This window comes from Phalacrocorax aristotelis, chromosome 5 (assembly GCF_949628215.1).
Source record: "Phalacrocorax aristotelis chromosome 5, bGulAri2.1, whole genome shotgun sequence".
Classification (NCBI taxonomy): Eukaryota; Metazoa; Chordata; class Aves; order Suliformes; family Phalacrocoracidae; genus Phalacrocorax; species Phalacrocorax aristotelis.
In genome coordinates this window covers 2399020-2413004 of record NC_134280.1, presented here as the reverse complement: position 1 = coordinate 2413004, position 13985 = coordinate 2399020, and the positions used below count along the sequence as shown (strand labels likewise).

Below are 13985 nucleotides of genomic sequence, written 5' to 3'. Positions count from 1 at the left end.
CATTCATTACTACAGTAATTATATTCCTCGTCTTTGCAATTTTCATCATTTTTTCACGTTGCAGACAAACAGAGATGCCACCCAGCTTTTCTTACAAAGACCTGTAGGATACAAGAAAGCATCCAACACAGCAAAACCAGGAAATCAGAGAGCACACGCCAGCTGCGTGAGATGGCTCTGCTTCAGGAAGAGTTACGAGCTCATTTTCCATTTGCAGTGCAACCAGCGTGGTCAGTCTGAAGACTGTTAGAAGGATCGGCTTTGTTATCGAGGAGTTGAGTGACATCACTCAGACTACCACTATTTCATTGGGAAGGAAAATAAGGTACTGCTTAACTGCTTTATGAGGTTAAAATCTCGCAGCTAGAACAATTTAATGACAAAGTTAGACAGTGAAAAATTAAAATATACGGATACTGACAGGGTTTTAGTGCTTTGATTAAGTTAGGTTGTTCAAAGATCAACAAAGAACTGAAAGAAAAATTTAATATGGAGGAGTTAAAGGGATTTGATTTGCATTTGAAACTGCAGGTGTTGTTTTATTTAGCAATACCGAGCTAATGTTCTCTTGATTGCGCTTGACCCTCTCCATCTCTGGAGTGACCGGTGTGGGAATGCCAGTCCCTAAGCCCTCTTTGTATAACACCTGTGAGGTACAAGAAAGTTTCCAGAAAAAAAGCACTCAACACAGGCAAACTCATTAAACCTGACTATTTTGTGAGTTACGTTTAGCGCTAGAATCGCTTTTTAATTAATTTCACACTTGCTCTAGGGGCAAATATTAAGGAAGGGGCTGATGGTGGATTATTCTGCAAAAACGTTACTACAAATACTAGAAGATAAAGGGTTAAGATAAAACAAACATGGAGAGAAACACCATGTTAATGTCACAGCTGACTTTCAGTTTTGGTTCTTAAAAGAAATGCATGTAAAGTTGTAAATCACCAAAAAAAGTTAAAGCACAAACAGGTGGAATATGAATGAGTTAAAAATACTGTCAGGGAAACGACAGGAGCAGGGTGAGATTCTAAACCGTTGAAGAAAAACGCATTATATGTTAGGATGTTATGCAAAAATAAGTTGTTATAATTTTTTTTGTTGTTTAAATACCGAGCTAATGTGTTCTTGATTGCGTTTGACTCTCTCTATTTCTGGAGTGACAGGTGTTGGGATACCTGTCCCTAGGTCCTCTTTGTACAATACCTGCAGAACACAAGCACCCAGCAAGGTGAGAAGATCATATTCCTTCCACAACTACAGTACATTTGCATAGATAATTTACCTGCTTTATTAGTAAACATAATCTAGGATTATGTGTAAATCTGTACATCTTTTTAAGCAGAGTCACCAGCTCAGCACAGCACTTAATGTCTGTGTTGAGGTGCTTGAGCACATTGAAGTCAGGGTAGTAATTCATTATAGTAGGACACAAGTTTAAATATTCTGCTGACCTGGCATGAAAGCTAGGTATGTTCTGCTTTTCATCTTAGTTTAGGAAATGTAATAGTATTACTTTTCAGGCAGTCAACATTTCTGGAGGATTATTTTATGTTGCTAACCTTTCACCGACATGTTTAACATGAAAACACTTAGCTACAGGTTCCATTTCATCCTGATTTCTGTGACTATTTGTTCATAACACCACTATTTTACTTTGTTTTAAGTCTCTATTAAGAAAAACAATTGGATTTTAGCTCTCATATTATTAGATTTAGCTTAACCTCTTATTGTTTGATTTTAATAAATTGGATTTTTCATGAAAGGAGTTGCATAGGAGGTGCCTGGGTTGGTTTAAACCCAGTCATGTAGAAATATATTACAAATGCACCAATGGATCTTCTTGCAACTAGTAAAATATTTGCAAGAAAGAGCTAACAAAAAAATTGACTGCTTGATGCCACTGAAACAACAAAAAATACAAAAACAAAGCACTCACAGCAAGGGGAAACAAATTATCTAAAAGAAAAAATTAAGATTAATTTGAAAAAACAACTCAATTGTGCAAAAGGGAGCTGTAAAAAACATTAGCATAATGAATAGCTCAAAAGGGAAACAGTTTTTAGAAAATCAGGAATGGAAAATCCTAAGATACTCATTATATGGGTGTCACTGCTCCTCAGCATTGTATAGCAAACACTTGAGGCACCAATAATCACACGGCCGTACCCTGCCCCAATTCAGTATGCAGAGGTCAAAGTAAAGCAGTAGTGGCTCAAAATCAGGCGAGCACGCTGTGATTATTAAAATCTACACTTACAGATGTGGAAAGAACAAGGTACCGTTTCCACTTAAAGTTGTCACTAGGTTTTGTGATTACAAAAAAGGCTCCAATTATTTTTTCCCACAAAGTTCTCTCTAGCTGATCCATTTTTTCAGACTAATTGTAAGGCTTCATCTGGGTAGTCTTTTGTTTCTAGTTCTGTGTTTAGATAAAAGGTCACAGAAGTAATACAGGGAAGTGCCCGACTGTAACGATCACTGCAAAATTCAGGTATTTGAACTTTGTGCTGCTGAACATAAGGATTTAAGAGAGCTGTTTTCTTTTCAACAAAAAATACCCACAAACACTACCAAAGTCTGGAGCTTGAGCTCTGCACAGGTATATAGGTAAGCAGAAAATATTGGCCATTACCGTACTGATGTGCTTCTGCGTCTCCTTGACGCGCTTCACTTCTGGGAGATCGGGAATTGGAGTTCCTTTTCCAATACTCTCCTTGTACTTAATCTAGAAAGATGCAGACACCAGGAAAAAGTAAAAGGACTTACATCAAAGCACAGCTGATGCAGGTACGTGGAAGAAGTTACATGAATAATGAAACATACGTCCTTTACACTTTACAAACTCATTCAAACCTCAGGTACTAAATGTATTCTGATAGGAGGAAATCATCACGGAACCTTCTGTTGGGGCTACCTGAAAGCCAACTCTGCCACGCTTCTACAAAGAGTTTAATAATAACTCAGCTCAGGGTAAAAAAGCAGTCTTGTCTGAGCCAGACTTTATCAACTGAAGCTTAAAATTTGGGTATCTAACATCTCCCAGGAGCTTAATTTCAAGAGCAAACCCCCTGATTTATAACAACTGAACCGTTTCAAGGTTTCTTACAATGTGTTCCAAAAAATTGTGACTATTAAAAATTTAAAATAATTTCTAAAAACCTTAGTCTAATGTGAAACAGGCACCTAGATTCCTACATGGATACATAAAAAGCATTCTCCTGGTCTCAAGGAAACTGACACTTTAAAAGATCTCATTGGCTTTAGCATGAGCAGAGAGCTGCTGTTAAAGTATTCCCATCATCTTCACAAGCAATCTGTTCAAGGGTAACTTTAGCTGTTGATGAGATGTCACCAGGAACTGTAGTTTACGAAAAACAAGTGTAAATACCTTTGAACCTGATACCGTTTGGGCTTTCTACTAACGAAAGAAGAATTTTTGATTTGTTAAAAAAATCTATCGCATTCGACAAAGGTGACAGTCACCATACAACGCTTTAACAGCTACAGTACTACCTGCATTTCTACTTAAGTGTAACAAAAAAAAGACTAGCATTTCACAGGAACATATTTAACATACTCTGCATGAAATAAATTGGCTGAAATGTTAGTGTTTTATACTAAAATGATGTCAGCATTCAAAAAACATGAAAAAGATTTACAAGTTTAGAAAGAAAAGTAATACATAGAGTTATTCCAATTTTAGAGTGCTACAGTTTTTATACAGCGTAAAAGCTTTAGGAGACATGCTTTAGTGAGCCTTTTGACACTGTTTGCCCTGGCATCCTCACAGACAAGCTAACAAAGCCTGAGTTAGATAAGCGCACAGGGACATGGACTGAAAACTGGCTGAATGGCTAGGCCCAGAGCATTTTGATCTGTGGCACAAGGGCCAGTTGGAGGCAAGTCAGCAGCGGCATGCCCCAGGGGTCAGTACTGGGGCCACGACTGTTTAACACCCTCACTAGTGACCTGCCAGGACACAGCGTGCCCTCAGCAAGTTTGCAGATGACACAGAACTGCGAGGACTGGCTGACACACCCAGGGCTGTGCTGCCACCCAGAGGGACCCTGACAGGCTGGAGAAATGGGCTGAGAGATATCTCAAGTGCAACAGAGCGAAAGGCAAAGTCCTGCAGCTGGGAGGAATAACCCCAGGCACCAGTACACGCAGGGGGCTGGCTGCCTGGGAAGCAGCTTTGCAGAGAAGGACCCTGGGGACCTGGTGGACAACAAGCTGACCATGAGGCAGCAAAGCACCCTCATGACAAAGGTGGCAACAACATCCTCGGCTGCATTCAGAAGGGCATGGCCAGCAGGTTGAGGGGGGTGATCCTTCCCCGCTGCTCAGCACTGGTGATGCCACATCCAGAGCTCTGTGTCCAGTTCTGGGCTCCTCAGTACAAGATAGATATGGACTTACTGGAACAAGTCCAGCGCAGGGCCACAAAGATGGGTAAGAGACAGGAGCACCTTTGATATGAAAAGAGCTGGGACTCTTCCGCCTGGAGAACAGTAGGCCTGGGGGGGACTTATCAATGTGTATAAAGACCCCATGAAAGGAATGAAGAGGAGGAAGCTACTCTTCTCAGTACTGCTCAGTGACAGGAGAAGAGGTAATGGCCACAAATTAAAAAAACTAGAAAACTCAATCTGCACACAGGAAAACACTTTTTTACTGTGAGGGTGGTGAGACGCTCAACAGGTTGCCCAGAGTCATTGTGGAGTCTCGATCCTTCGAGATATTCAAAGCTCAACTGGACATGGTCCTAGGTAACCTGCTCTACCTGATCCTGCTTGAGCAACGGGGTTGGAATAGATAATCTCAAGAGGACCCTTCCAGCCTAAACGACTCTTCGATTCTGTGCTAAATAAACAATGTTTGGGATGAGATTAAAAATGATGGCAAGAGCTTTCATGTTTTAGAAATGGGTTGTAAGTAACAAATTGAATGTTAAGAATTAGAAAGATTACTGTTTAAGTAACAAGAATAGGCAAAAACTTTTAGAAAGTAACCCTTAGTTGGAAGGGTTATTGCCAAGCCACTGTTAGCAACATTTAAAGAAATAAAAGGGGAAAAAATTATTATTTCAAGTTGAATTAGCACTGGTAGAATATTAAAAATCAATTCTTTTGTACCGAGCTAATTGCATCCTGGGTTCGTTTAACTCTCTGCATCTCTGGTGTCTTTTCAATAGTAGTTCCAGTTCCAATATCTTCTTTATATAAAATCTTAACATTTAGAATGAAGACAACAAGGTTAAGCATACAAAACACAACATTATTTCTTCTAGAGAGTGAATACAGGCTCATGACAGGGATTTGTACGTAACGGTGCAGACTGAAAGCCAGCTAGGAGGATTATCCCCAGCCACTGCCTCATTGCCCATCTGCAGTCTGTCCTACCGCGTGAGTGCCACCGTGCAAAAAAGGGGCTGATCATTTGTATTTGTAGTAATGCATTTTAAGTAGAATGTCAAAAGATTTGCAGGCTAATTATAGGATTGAAGCTAGTATTTGTTCTAATTTGTTGCTTTTGTTCTAATTTGTCTTACTATGTTTTACACAAATGTCTTCCACGTAGTGACTTCCTGTGCTAATGGTGCTAGTGGCAAAATGACACAGCAGAGTTCAGGCACTTCACGGTAACACATGGAACGTGAAACATCAGGCAGGCACTTTGCTCTTCCCTGAGAGAATACAGTTGAGACACAACAAGAATACACTGCTTCCATGGTAACAGGACGTAGATACCAGTAATACCAATTTAAGCACAGGATTGATTGTTTAACTATATCACAGCTATGTCTATGTGAAAGAGTACAATCAGGGCACTCCACAAAAACCAGCAGATAAAAAAGGGTAGCAAAAACCAGCTAAATCTACTTAGAATAAAATTAGTTTTGTTTGAAAAAGTTCTTATACATATTTAAGCAGATCAAGAATGCAAGTGCCTGTAAGGTAAGAGCCAAAAATAGTTACATAATTGAACATATTAAACTGTACTTTTTGGAACGAGAACTGAAAACAGAAAATAACATACCGAGCTGAAATTCTTCTGGTTTTCTTTCACACGCAGCATTTCTGGTGTGTCCTGTACAACTGTAACTTTTCCTTTACTGTTCTGTAGGTCCCACTGATACTGAAGCTGTTGAAAAAGTTGAAGTAAAATGTCAAATGGTGACTCGATGCCATTAAAATTTCCTCATAGAGTTTTCTTTGAAGAGGAGAAAAATACTATTTTCAAGTACACCTCATACGGAGGTCATTTTAAGACCACCATTAGTGATATGAAGATGTACCATAGTTACAAGTATTCTCATTTAAATTAGCACTAGGAGATCCTTAACTAGATTCACTGAAAAATCTTGAGAAAGGTGCCACATTTTATATCAAATAATTAAGTCTCACGAATGAAAGTTAAAGATTTCAAGACAGATTGTGGAGTTCTGTTACTGACCATACAGCCTTGCAGATAGTCCCACTGACAACAACAGACAACTTCTCTAAGTATAATTCTCTATTCCTTGCAAAGGAATTGCCAAAGCACTGCAGCAGAAAGTTTTTTTTCAAGAAAATTACAGAATCCTTTTGGTTCCCTGTGTAATGCAGAAGTGGGCTGCTGCATACGTAGTGGAGCCTCTACTTGAAGGTCCCTGAGAATATTAAGGCAGCCTAGTTGGAATTAGTGTGTGGTATCGGGACTTATTAAGTGAAAAAAGGCTGAACATTTTTAATAAGTTGACAGTAACAGTAATTATTAATTATGTACGTACTGTGCTGAAGTTCTTTTGATTCTCACGGACTCTCTGCATTTCTGGTGTGTCTGCTACAGGCACATAGTATGGCATGGTCCTTTCTGCATCTTCCTTATACTTTTTCTGATAGAAAATACAACACGTATTCCATTAATATGAAAGCAGTAATAAACAATAATCTGGCATTACTTATCATTGCATAATGCCCATCTTCTTGGAAATGGGAGTACTTCTGTGTCTGATACAAATTCAGATTATGCCTCTGCGTAAGATTTATTTTAAGCATTAGGTTATTAAGGAGTAGGAAAATTAAGCTAAGTCTACTTAGAATAAAGTTACCTTCGGTATTGCAAAAGAAATAGAAATAATTTTCTCATTTAATACACTATTAAAACAAATTCATTTCAATATTGACATGGAATTTCAGAGTGAGAGATAACAGCTTTAGAGAAATTTGGTTTTTTCTGGTGCATCTCCTGAATGTTGTGACTGGTAGTTATTTAGGTGCTCCAGATTAGTATCCACTCGAGGTTCCCCCATGAACAATGATTAAATTGCTTCACTCAAGATACCTGGCTCGAAAGGTTCTTGACCTGCTGGGCATGAATAATCTCCGGAGTATCGACAACACTGGTGTAGTTGGCTTTCTCCATTTCCGCTAATTGTTTGTATTTGATCTGATGGGGAAAGCTCACATTTAGGTGCCTTAATTATATCTTGACAACAGTTTTCAGTTGTTTCAGTAGTTTCAGAAAAAACTGTTAATAAATTTTCCTCTAAAGAAGGCATCAGATGTGCTATATGAGATATTCACACAGACCTGGCTGGCAATGTCAGTGGCGTTCTTTGCTCTCACAAAATCTGGTGTCTCCAAAGCCAGTTCTGTCAGACCTTTTCCTTTGATTTCTAATTCCAAGGCTTTTTTGTACGCTTTCTGCAGATGAAGACAGTAGATAGGTATTTTGTCAATGTGAACCCAACACGTTTAGCAACTTCAGGTAGTTTCACGACCACACCACAAAATAGGAACACTACTAACATAAACTCACAATTAATCACACGAATGGTGTCATTAAAGTGTGTACTTTAGGACTTAAATCCTGAGAACAAACAGGCCTACTCCAGCAGTAAACAGAGCACGGTACAGGGCAGCTGTGTTAAGGTCACTCTTCATTCTCACACCAGTAATTTCAAAGTCTAAGTTCCTTTAGGCAATCAGCAATCGGTGCAAAACAGTAGCTTGTACAGAAGGGAAGCAACAGAGAGCGAGCAGTGTATGAAATGCATGTGGTAGTTAAGAGTGGTCACAGACGTTTCACACTAAGCATGTCCAAAACATGCAAAGTATCAGGATTCTCTGTGATATTTTGGCCCTTTGGAATGAATACCTAAAAACTCAGTGTGGCAGCAGCCACTCTTCCCAAAGAGAACTTCCACAAAGGTCTAAAAGATTTATTTTGCATAGATTGATATAATTCATATCTGTCTATGCCAACTCTGCTGAACTTAGCTGAATATGTCTGGAATATTATGGTAATAAAATATAGGCTCTTTGAATAACTCAAAACCTCTGCACTTCTAAGCACGAAATGCTGCTGTCAGTAAGGATGCTTATCTTAAGACTATTCAGTTAAGAAGCAAAATCATAAGTAAACTAAAAAGTTACTATTTTCAGCTTTCAGCCTGATGATGCTAAGGCTCTTAAAATATGAGCTAATCTTATCCTATGAAAACAATTACTATGAAATATTTATTATACCAGTCCACCACATAAATACAGTAGCTGTTAGGTTTGCACCCTGACTGTCTGCTGGCCACCTCTTCTCCATCAAAGTGGGGAAGACTGCCTCGGCCATCAGTCCTGCAGCTGCCAACCAGGCAGGGTCCCAGGCAGGGGGAACTGATCGTGAGCGTGGCTGGTGTTTCCGACTCACCCAGCAGGCATAAAGCATTCATAAAGGGCTCTTTGCTGCACAGCACGCCTCCCAGAGCAGAAGCACATCCATCTGGTTCCCTCATTGTAGTCCCTTTCTGGTTTCTCGCTTTGTGTTTTGTTTCCTCAGCCTTGGTCCTTAGTTCCTAATCCTTGGTAAATGCTCCTGACCTAAGATGCCCAGCTGCCAAAACTGACACCTCTGGTTCCTGCGCTTACCCTTGCTGCATCCCAATGCCGGTTTAGTCTATCCCTTGACTGATCTGACTATTGATCGTGGCACCTGTTTCCCACCTCTATTCCTGACAGTAACTGCAAAGCCTGAAAAGAGGCTCACTTAAAAGTTCAGGCTCCCAGTTTTATCCTTAGTCACCCATACGCATTCTTTTTTCTCCCTACTCAAGACTTTCTAGGGAATGACAAAGTTCATACTAGTGTCACACAGCCATAAGCATTTATTAGTTGGAGGCTGTTACATCCATTCAGGTATTTTCCCAATAGCTTTTGACGTACCTCGTTCAGGATTTGAGTTGCATTCTTCGCTCTTAACATGTCTGGAGTCTCCTCTAAAGCTGTTAGTCCTTTACCTTTGACACCTTCCTCCAGATCCTTCCTGTACTCTTTCTGCAGAAGAAAGAAAACGAAAGCTGCAAAGCCAGACTAAAGAGAGTTCTGCACTCTACAGCTTTGTTGCAAAAGTGTTTTGGTTTTTTTTTAAAAAAAAAAATTCCAAAAGCTCCCAAAGAAAAAAGAATTTATTAGAACAGCAAAGAATACGGTTTAGGGTTATGTAAGAACTACTGCAACAGATATTGTTGTTCAAGGTAAATTGCCAAGGCGCACACACGTACACCCCGCTAGGGAACAGTCAGGCTGATGCACGTCAGAGGGACACAGTAAATGTGAATATAGTTAACGAACAACGAAATAAATGTCCACGACAAATTAGATCACAACACAAAATATACATAAACATGCTTAATGTGAACGGTTAGGAAAAGGAAAGCGGGGAAGAAGAAACGCTGCTGAGAATATTTAGTGGAATTATTTAACTTGACAGAGGAAATAAGCACAGAATAACTGCTACCTCGCTTGCTATTTTGGTTGCGTATTTGACATGTAATAGGGATGGTGTAACCTCCAAGCCAGTAAGGTTTCTGCCCTTAATGGACTCTTCAAAGTCCTTCTTATATTCTTTCTAATAAGAGTAAGAAGAAAAAAAGCAAAATAGCAAGTATTTATTACATTATCTTTAATTATGTGAAAAACTACTGGGAGGACGGAGCAGTGGTTTGGTATTGATTTCACAGTGACAATCTGCTACAGTCAATGCCGTGGGCACCTAAGGCAACAAATTCTGTTTCTACTAAAGCCCACAAAACAGCTCATTACTTTCAATGGAAATATGACCTGACCCTGCCTTTTTTTTTTCTTTTTCTACTTATTTGTATATGCAGAGAAAACATTCAATGGAATCACTCAAACGTAATGACTAATGGCCTTTATACACCTGTTTTTCAGCGTGTATAAGCCTTCATCTGCGACAGAACAAATTATACTTGAAACAAACAGAAAAGAACTGCTCGAGGTAATAGAATGACAGGTCAGTGAAGAACACTATGACATTAGAGACAAACAGGAAATAAACGAGTTTCTCAAAAATAGAATTCGGAGGTGAAAAGACTAAGCAGGGTACTTTCAGTGGACTATGATAACCGACACACAGCCTATACTCGCGTTGCAAATGTTTAAGTGAAATGTAATTCATATCATATTTCTTCTAACGACTCGAAGACTTGCTGAGCTTCATTTACTGATAGCTTCTTGATGAAAAATTACAGGTAATACATAATTCATCGTGAATGGGAAAGCTTAATGAATTTTAAATGTAGTATTTCATAACCAATATGAAGAAATGGGATATAGGTATAATTTTTCAGTGTATCAGCATACACAAGACGCAAGTGTAATTGCCTGTCTAAATCACTGTGAAGATTTAGACTAAAAACCTTTAAAAATATTTTTTTTAACTATCCGTATTGATTTTAACCATACCTCGCTCTGCATGAGCTGAGATTCCTTTGCAGTAAGGTATGTTGGAGTTTCAAAGTCCAACATAGGTTTGCCTTTTTCCTTCTCGTACTTTTCTCTGTATTTCACCTGAGAAGGAAAGAAAAAAGTTACCCTCCTAAATAATAAAAGAACCAATTCATTGACTAGTATGTGCCTACTTTGGTCAACAGATCTGTGGTAAAAAGAATGAATGTCTAATGCTGTTTACCTTCCTGAAATCCATATTATTGACCATAAAATGTAAAATCAAAGGCCAGACTTGCAGCAAAATGTGTGTGGCCTAAAATTCTACTGACTTATTTCCAGTTGCAGAGAATAAGCAGTGGCAGCTCAGATTTCAAGAATTTACTTGAATTTACAAGAAGGAAGACAGGTAGTTATAAACATCTAACTTGAAGGCAGTCAGACTGCTCGCGACCCTGGCTGAAGTCAGCCACTTAGATGTTAATGGATTGCTGGAGCGTTAGTGGCAGGGCTTGAAAAGACACAGTTTTGTGACTTGCTAACTAATTCTGTGCATGAGTCTCCAGGGAGTAAAATGTCCCCAAGGATGAAGATATTCTTGCTTCAAATTAAGGTATCCAGCCTTTAGGGCATCAGTTTTTAGACTGCTGCATGAGTTACTGCTGTGTCTTTGGCTGAGACAGATCCTGATCTCAAACTGGAGCAACACATAGTCACTTAACCTGATTAACAACCATTCTCCTATACCCTTTGCTGTGTAACCTTTTTGCTTTTCCATGGCATGCAGCAGAACAATAACTATGGCCCTTGGCATTCTAGCAGTAATTTCTCTCTTGCTTTACAGTCAATAAATACCTGGAATAGAAAGGATTAGAGACCAATTCAGGGTATGAATTTCTCTGGAATGATTCACCATTTGCTGTATTCCAGAGGGAAAAAAATGTCTGACACATCTAGCAGCAGTAGGTATTGTTTTGGTTAAAGCAATTTTGGATGCAGAAAAAGAATGGCTGAGCTCTCCTTTGTATCACTTGAGGCCAGAATGGATAAAGCCACTGAAAATCTACTGTCGGCAACAACCCTACTTCTTTCAATTTCCAGTTTCTGTTATTACCAGGTCCCTTTTTCTATAGACGAAATCACCCTAATAAATGTATTATAGTGTGTAAAAAGATCCACATACAACAGACGTAAGTGACTTTGAGATCTACTCCAGAAGGAAGAAATCATACAGATATTTTATATGTGTTCAAAACTTGCAAACATGCAAATATTTCTCATTGACTTGTTTACTTAGCTGTGCAGTGTTTATAAAGCAGATAGGACCAGAGATTGTTATATACTGGAGAATTTGCTAGGATGACTTCAGTGATGGAGACTGGTACTCAGTGAGTGGGGTTAATGAGAAACACATGACCAACTTACGTGGCTCTGTAGTTCTGATGCCTCCCTTAGATGAACCTGCTCAAGATTATCTGGCACCACATGGTAGTGACCCTTACTCTTCTCATATTGCTTCTTGTACTGGTACTGAAGGGAAGGTGTCAAAAATCATCTCAATAAAAAAAAAATCCCTCAGCAAATTTACTTCTTAGGTCCAATCAAAGCAACACTTCAATGGAACATCAAAGAGAAATTAGAAATACAAAAAGCAAAACAAAACCAAGAAGTTTAACTCCAAGTATCAGATACCACTTCCAAAGATGTGGGCGAATAGTTATCTTTTTTTGACCATTTTGATTGCAAAGATTTTTTCAAAACCAGGATTAAAAAAAGAAGAAAAAGAAAGAAGAAAACACAGTGGATACATGAAAAGGCTGTACTAGGCAATAATGATTTTCATCTTTTCTCAGTAAAATGATCAAGTATTTTGTTAGGCATAATTCTGTACATCTGCAATGGGGGATGTTAAACATAAACATGAAATAAAAAAACAGACAAAAATAAAAATTTTAAATATAGTAAGCAGTAAAGAAAAAAGTAAAAAAAGAACAAAATAGTATGTTAGTGTGATGCAATCAGTTAAAATGTAATAAAGAATCAATCCACTAAAAATTATTAGAGGGTTTAAAATATTAGCAGTTCTACAGCTAATAAAGATTTCACTTCCCAGAGGACAATTGTGGCAAAGTTGCTAGTTAACTAGGAAACAATCATTAGGAAGAGAAGAGATCACTACCAGGTGATGTCCCATGAACAGTAACGGAGGGAGTAATTGTTACAGGAGTAGTTAGCAGAGATCAATTCCGATTGGGTCAATAGTAACGGAAAAATGAAATGGATCTGGGATTAATTAATGAGCTTACGGCACTGGCGAGTTGGCTTGTACTCAGGACATGGTTCATGATCAGCGATTCAGACATGTCTGTGACAGGCTTATGAAGCTTCTTTAGATCTGCTTTGTATTTCACCTGCAGGTAAGAAAGGACAAACGACATCAGAAAAGCAGACCGCTAATAAAACCTGTGCTGTTGAATGAATAACATAAAGGAGGTCTTCGTTAAAGAAATTTGAAACTTTTAATTTCCCTTGAGGAAAAGCATAAGTAAACATACCTCACTTGCCATATTGTGAGCATCTTTCATGGTCTTGTAGATTTTAGCCTCCTTTAAGTCATACTTTGGCTTTTTACCCATCTCTTTGGAAAAATTCTCCTTGTATTTCACCTAAATTAAAAAACAACCAGGTATTACAACTGTTCTTGAGTACCCACTTGTTCACTGCAGAAGGCAAAGAGACCCTACTTCAATGCTGACGGTAAGCTGAAGAGTGAGAGTGTAGTAACTTGAAAGCGTCCACTGGAATAAAGGCTATTTTAAACATGACCTGACATGAAAAGAAAACCAACCTCCGTACTTACAAAACACCACTTGCAATTTTTCTTTCAGGACATAGGTTACATCTCTTCATTGTAAAATAACAGATACGGTCAAGAGAAATGTGTTGACAAAATACAGCTAAATTCTGACCCTTAGAGATGAAGAATTTTTCACTTGCTGGGAACTGTGTATAGATAAAAGATACCCTATTTCACAAAGAGACAAACACTGACACAAGTATAAAGAATATTTAGAAGAACTTTTTATGTATGTCTTGGAGAAATAGGAGCTTTAAAAACTCCCTCAAGCACTGAAGGTGGCAACATATCACATACTTTTATATATACTGTTACACCCATATTGTGTTCTGTATAAATCAGAGGTGAAGGATGTTAATGATGACAATCAGCATAGTGATACAATTAATTACTAGTAATTAGGT

At 38.5% G+C, this 13985-nt stretch overlaps 1 protein-coding gene across 1 annotated transcript in view; it reads right to left on the bottom strand.

Moving 5' to 3' along the window:
- NEB (nebulin) overlaps positions 1–13985 on the bottom strand; it is a 141204-nt gene that overhangs the window by 12106 nt on the left and 115113 nt on the right. The window contains exons 133-146 of the mRNA XM_075092737.1: positions 13280–13390; positions 13031–13135; positions 12150–12254; positions 10743–10847; positions 9775–9885; positions 9201–9311; positions 7575–7688; positions 7327–7431; positions 6773–6877; positions 6040–6144; positions 5136–5228; positions 2633–2725; positions 1111–1203; positions 554–646 (exon numbers count right to left, since the gene is read on the bottom strand). Of these exons, the coding sequence (XP_074948838.1) occupies positions 554–646; positions 1111–1203; positions 2633–2725; positions 5136–5228; positions 6040–6144; positions 6773–6877; positions 7327–7431; positions 7575–7688; positions 9201–9311; positions 9775–9885; positions 10743–10847; positions 12150–12254; positions 13031–13135; positions 13280–13390 (1449 nt within the window). The remainder of the gene's footprint in view (positions 1–553; positions 647–1110; positions 1204–2632; positions 2726–5135; positions 5229–6039; positions 6145–6772; positions 6878–7326; positions 7432–7574; positions 7689–9200; positions 9312–9774; positions 9886–10742; positions 10848–12149; positions 12255–13030; positions 13136–13279; positions 13391–13985) is intronic.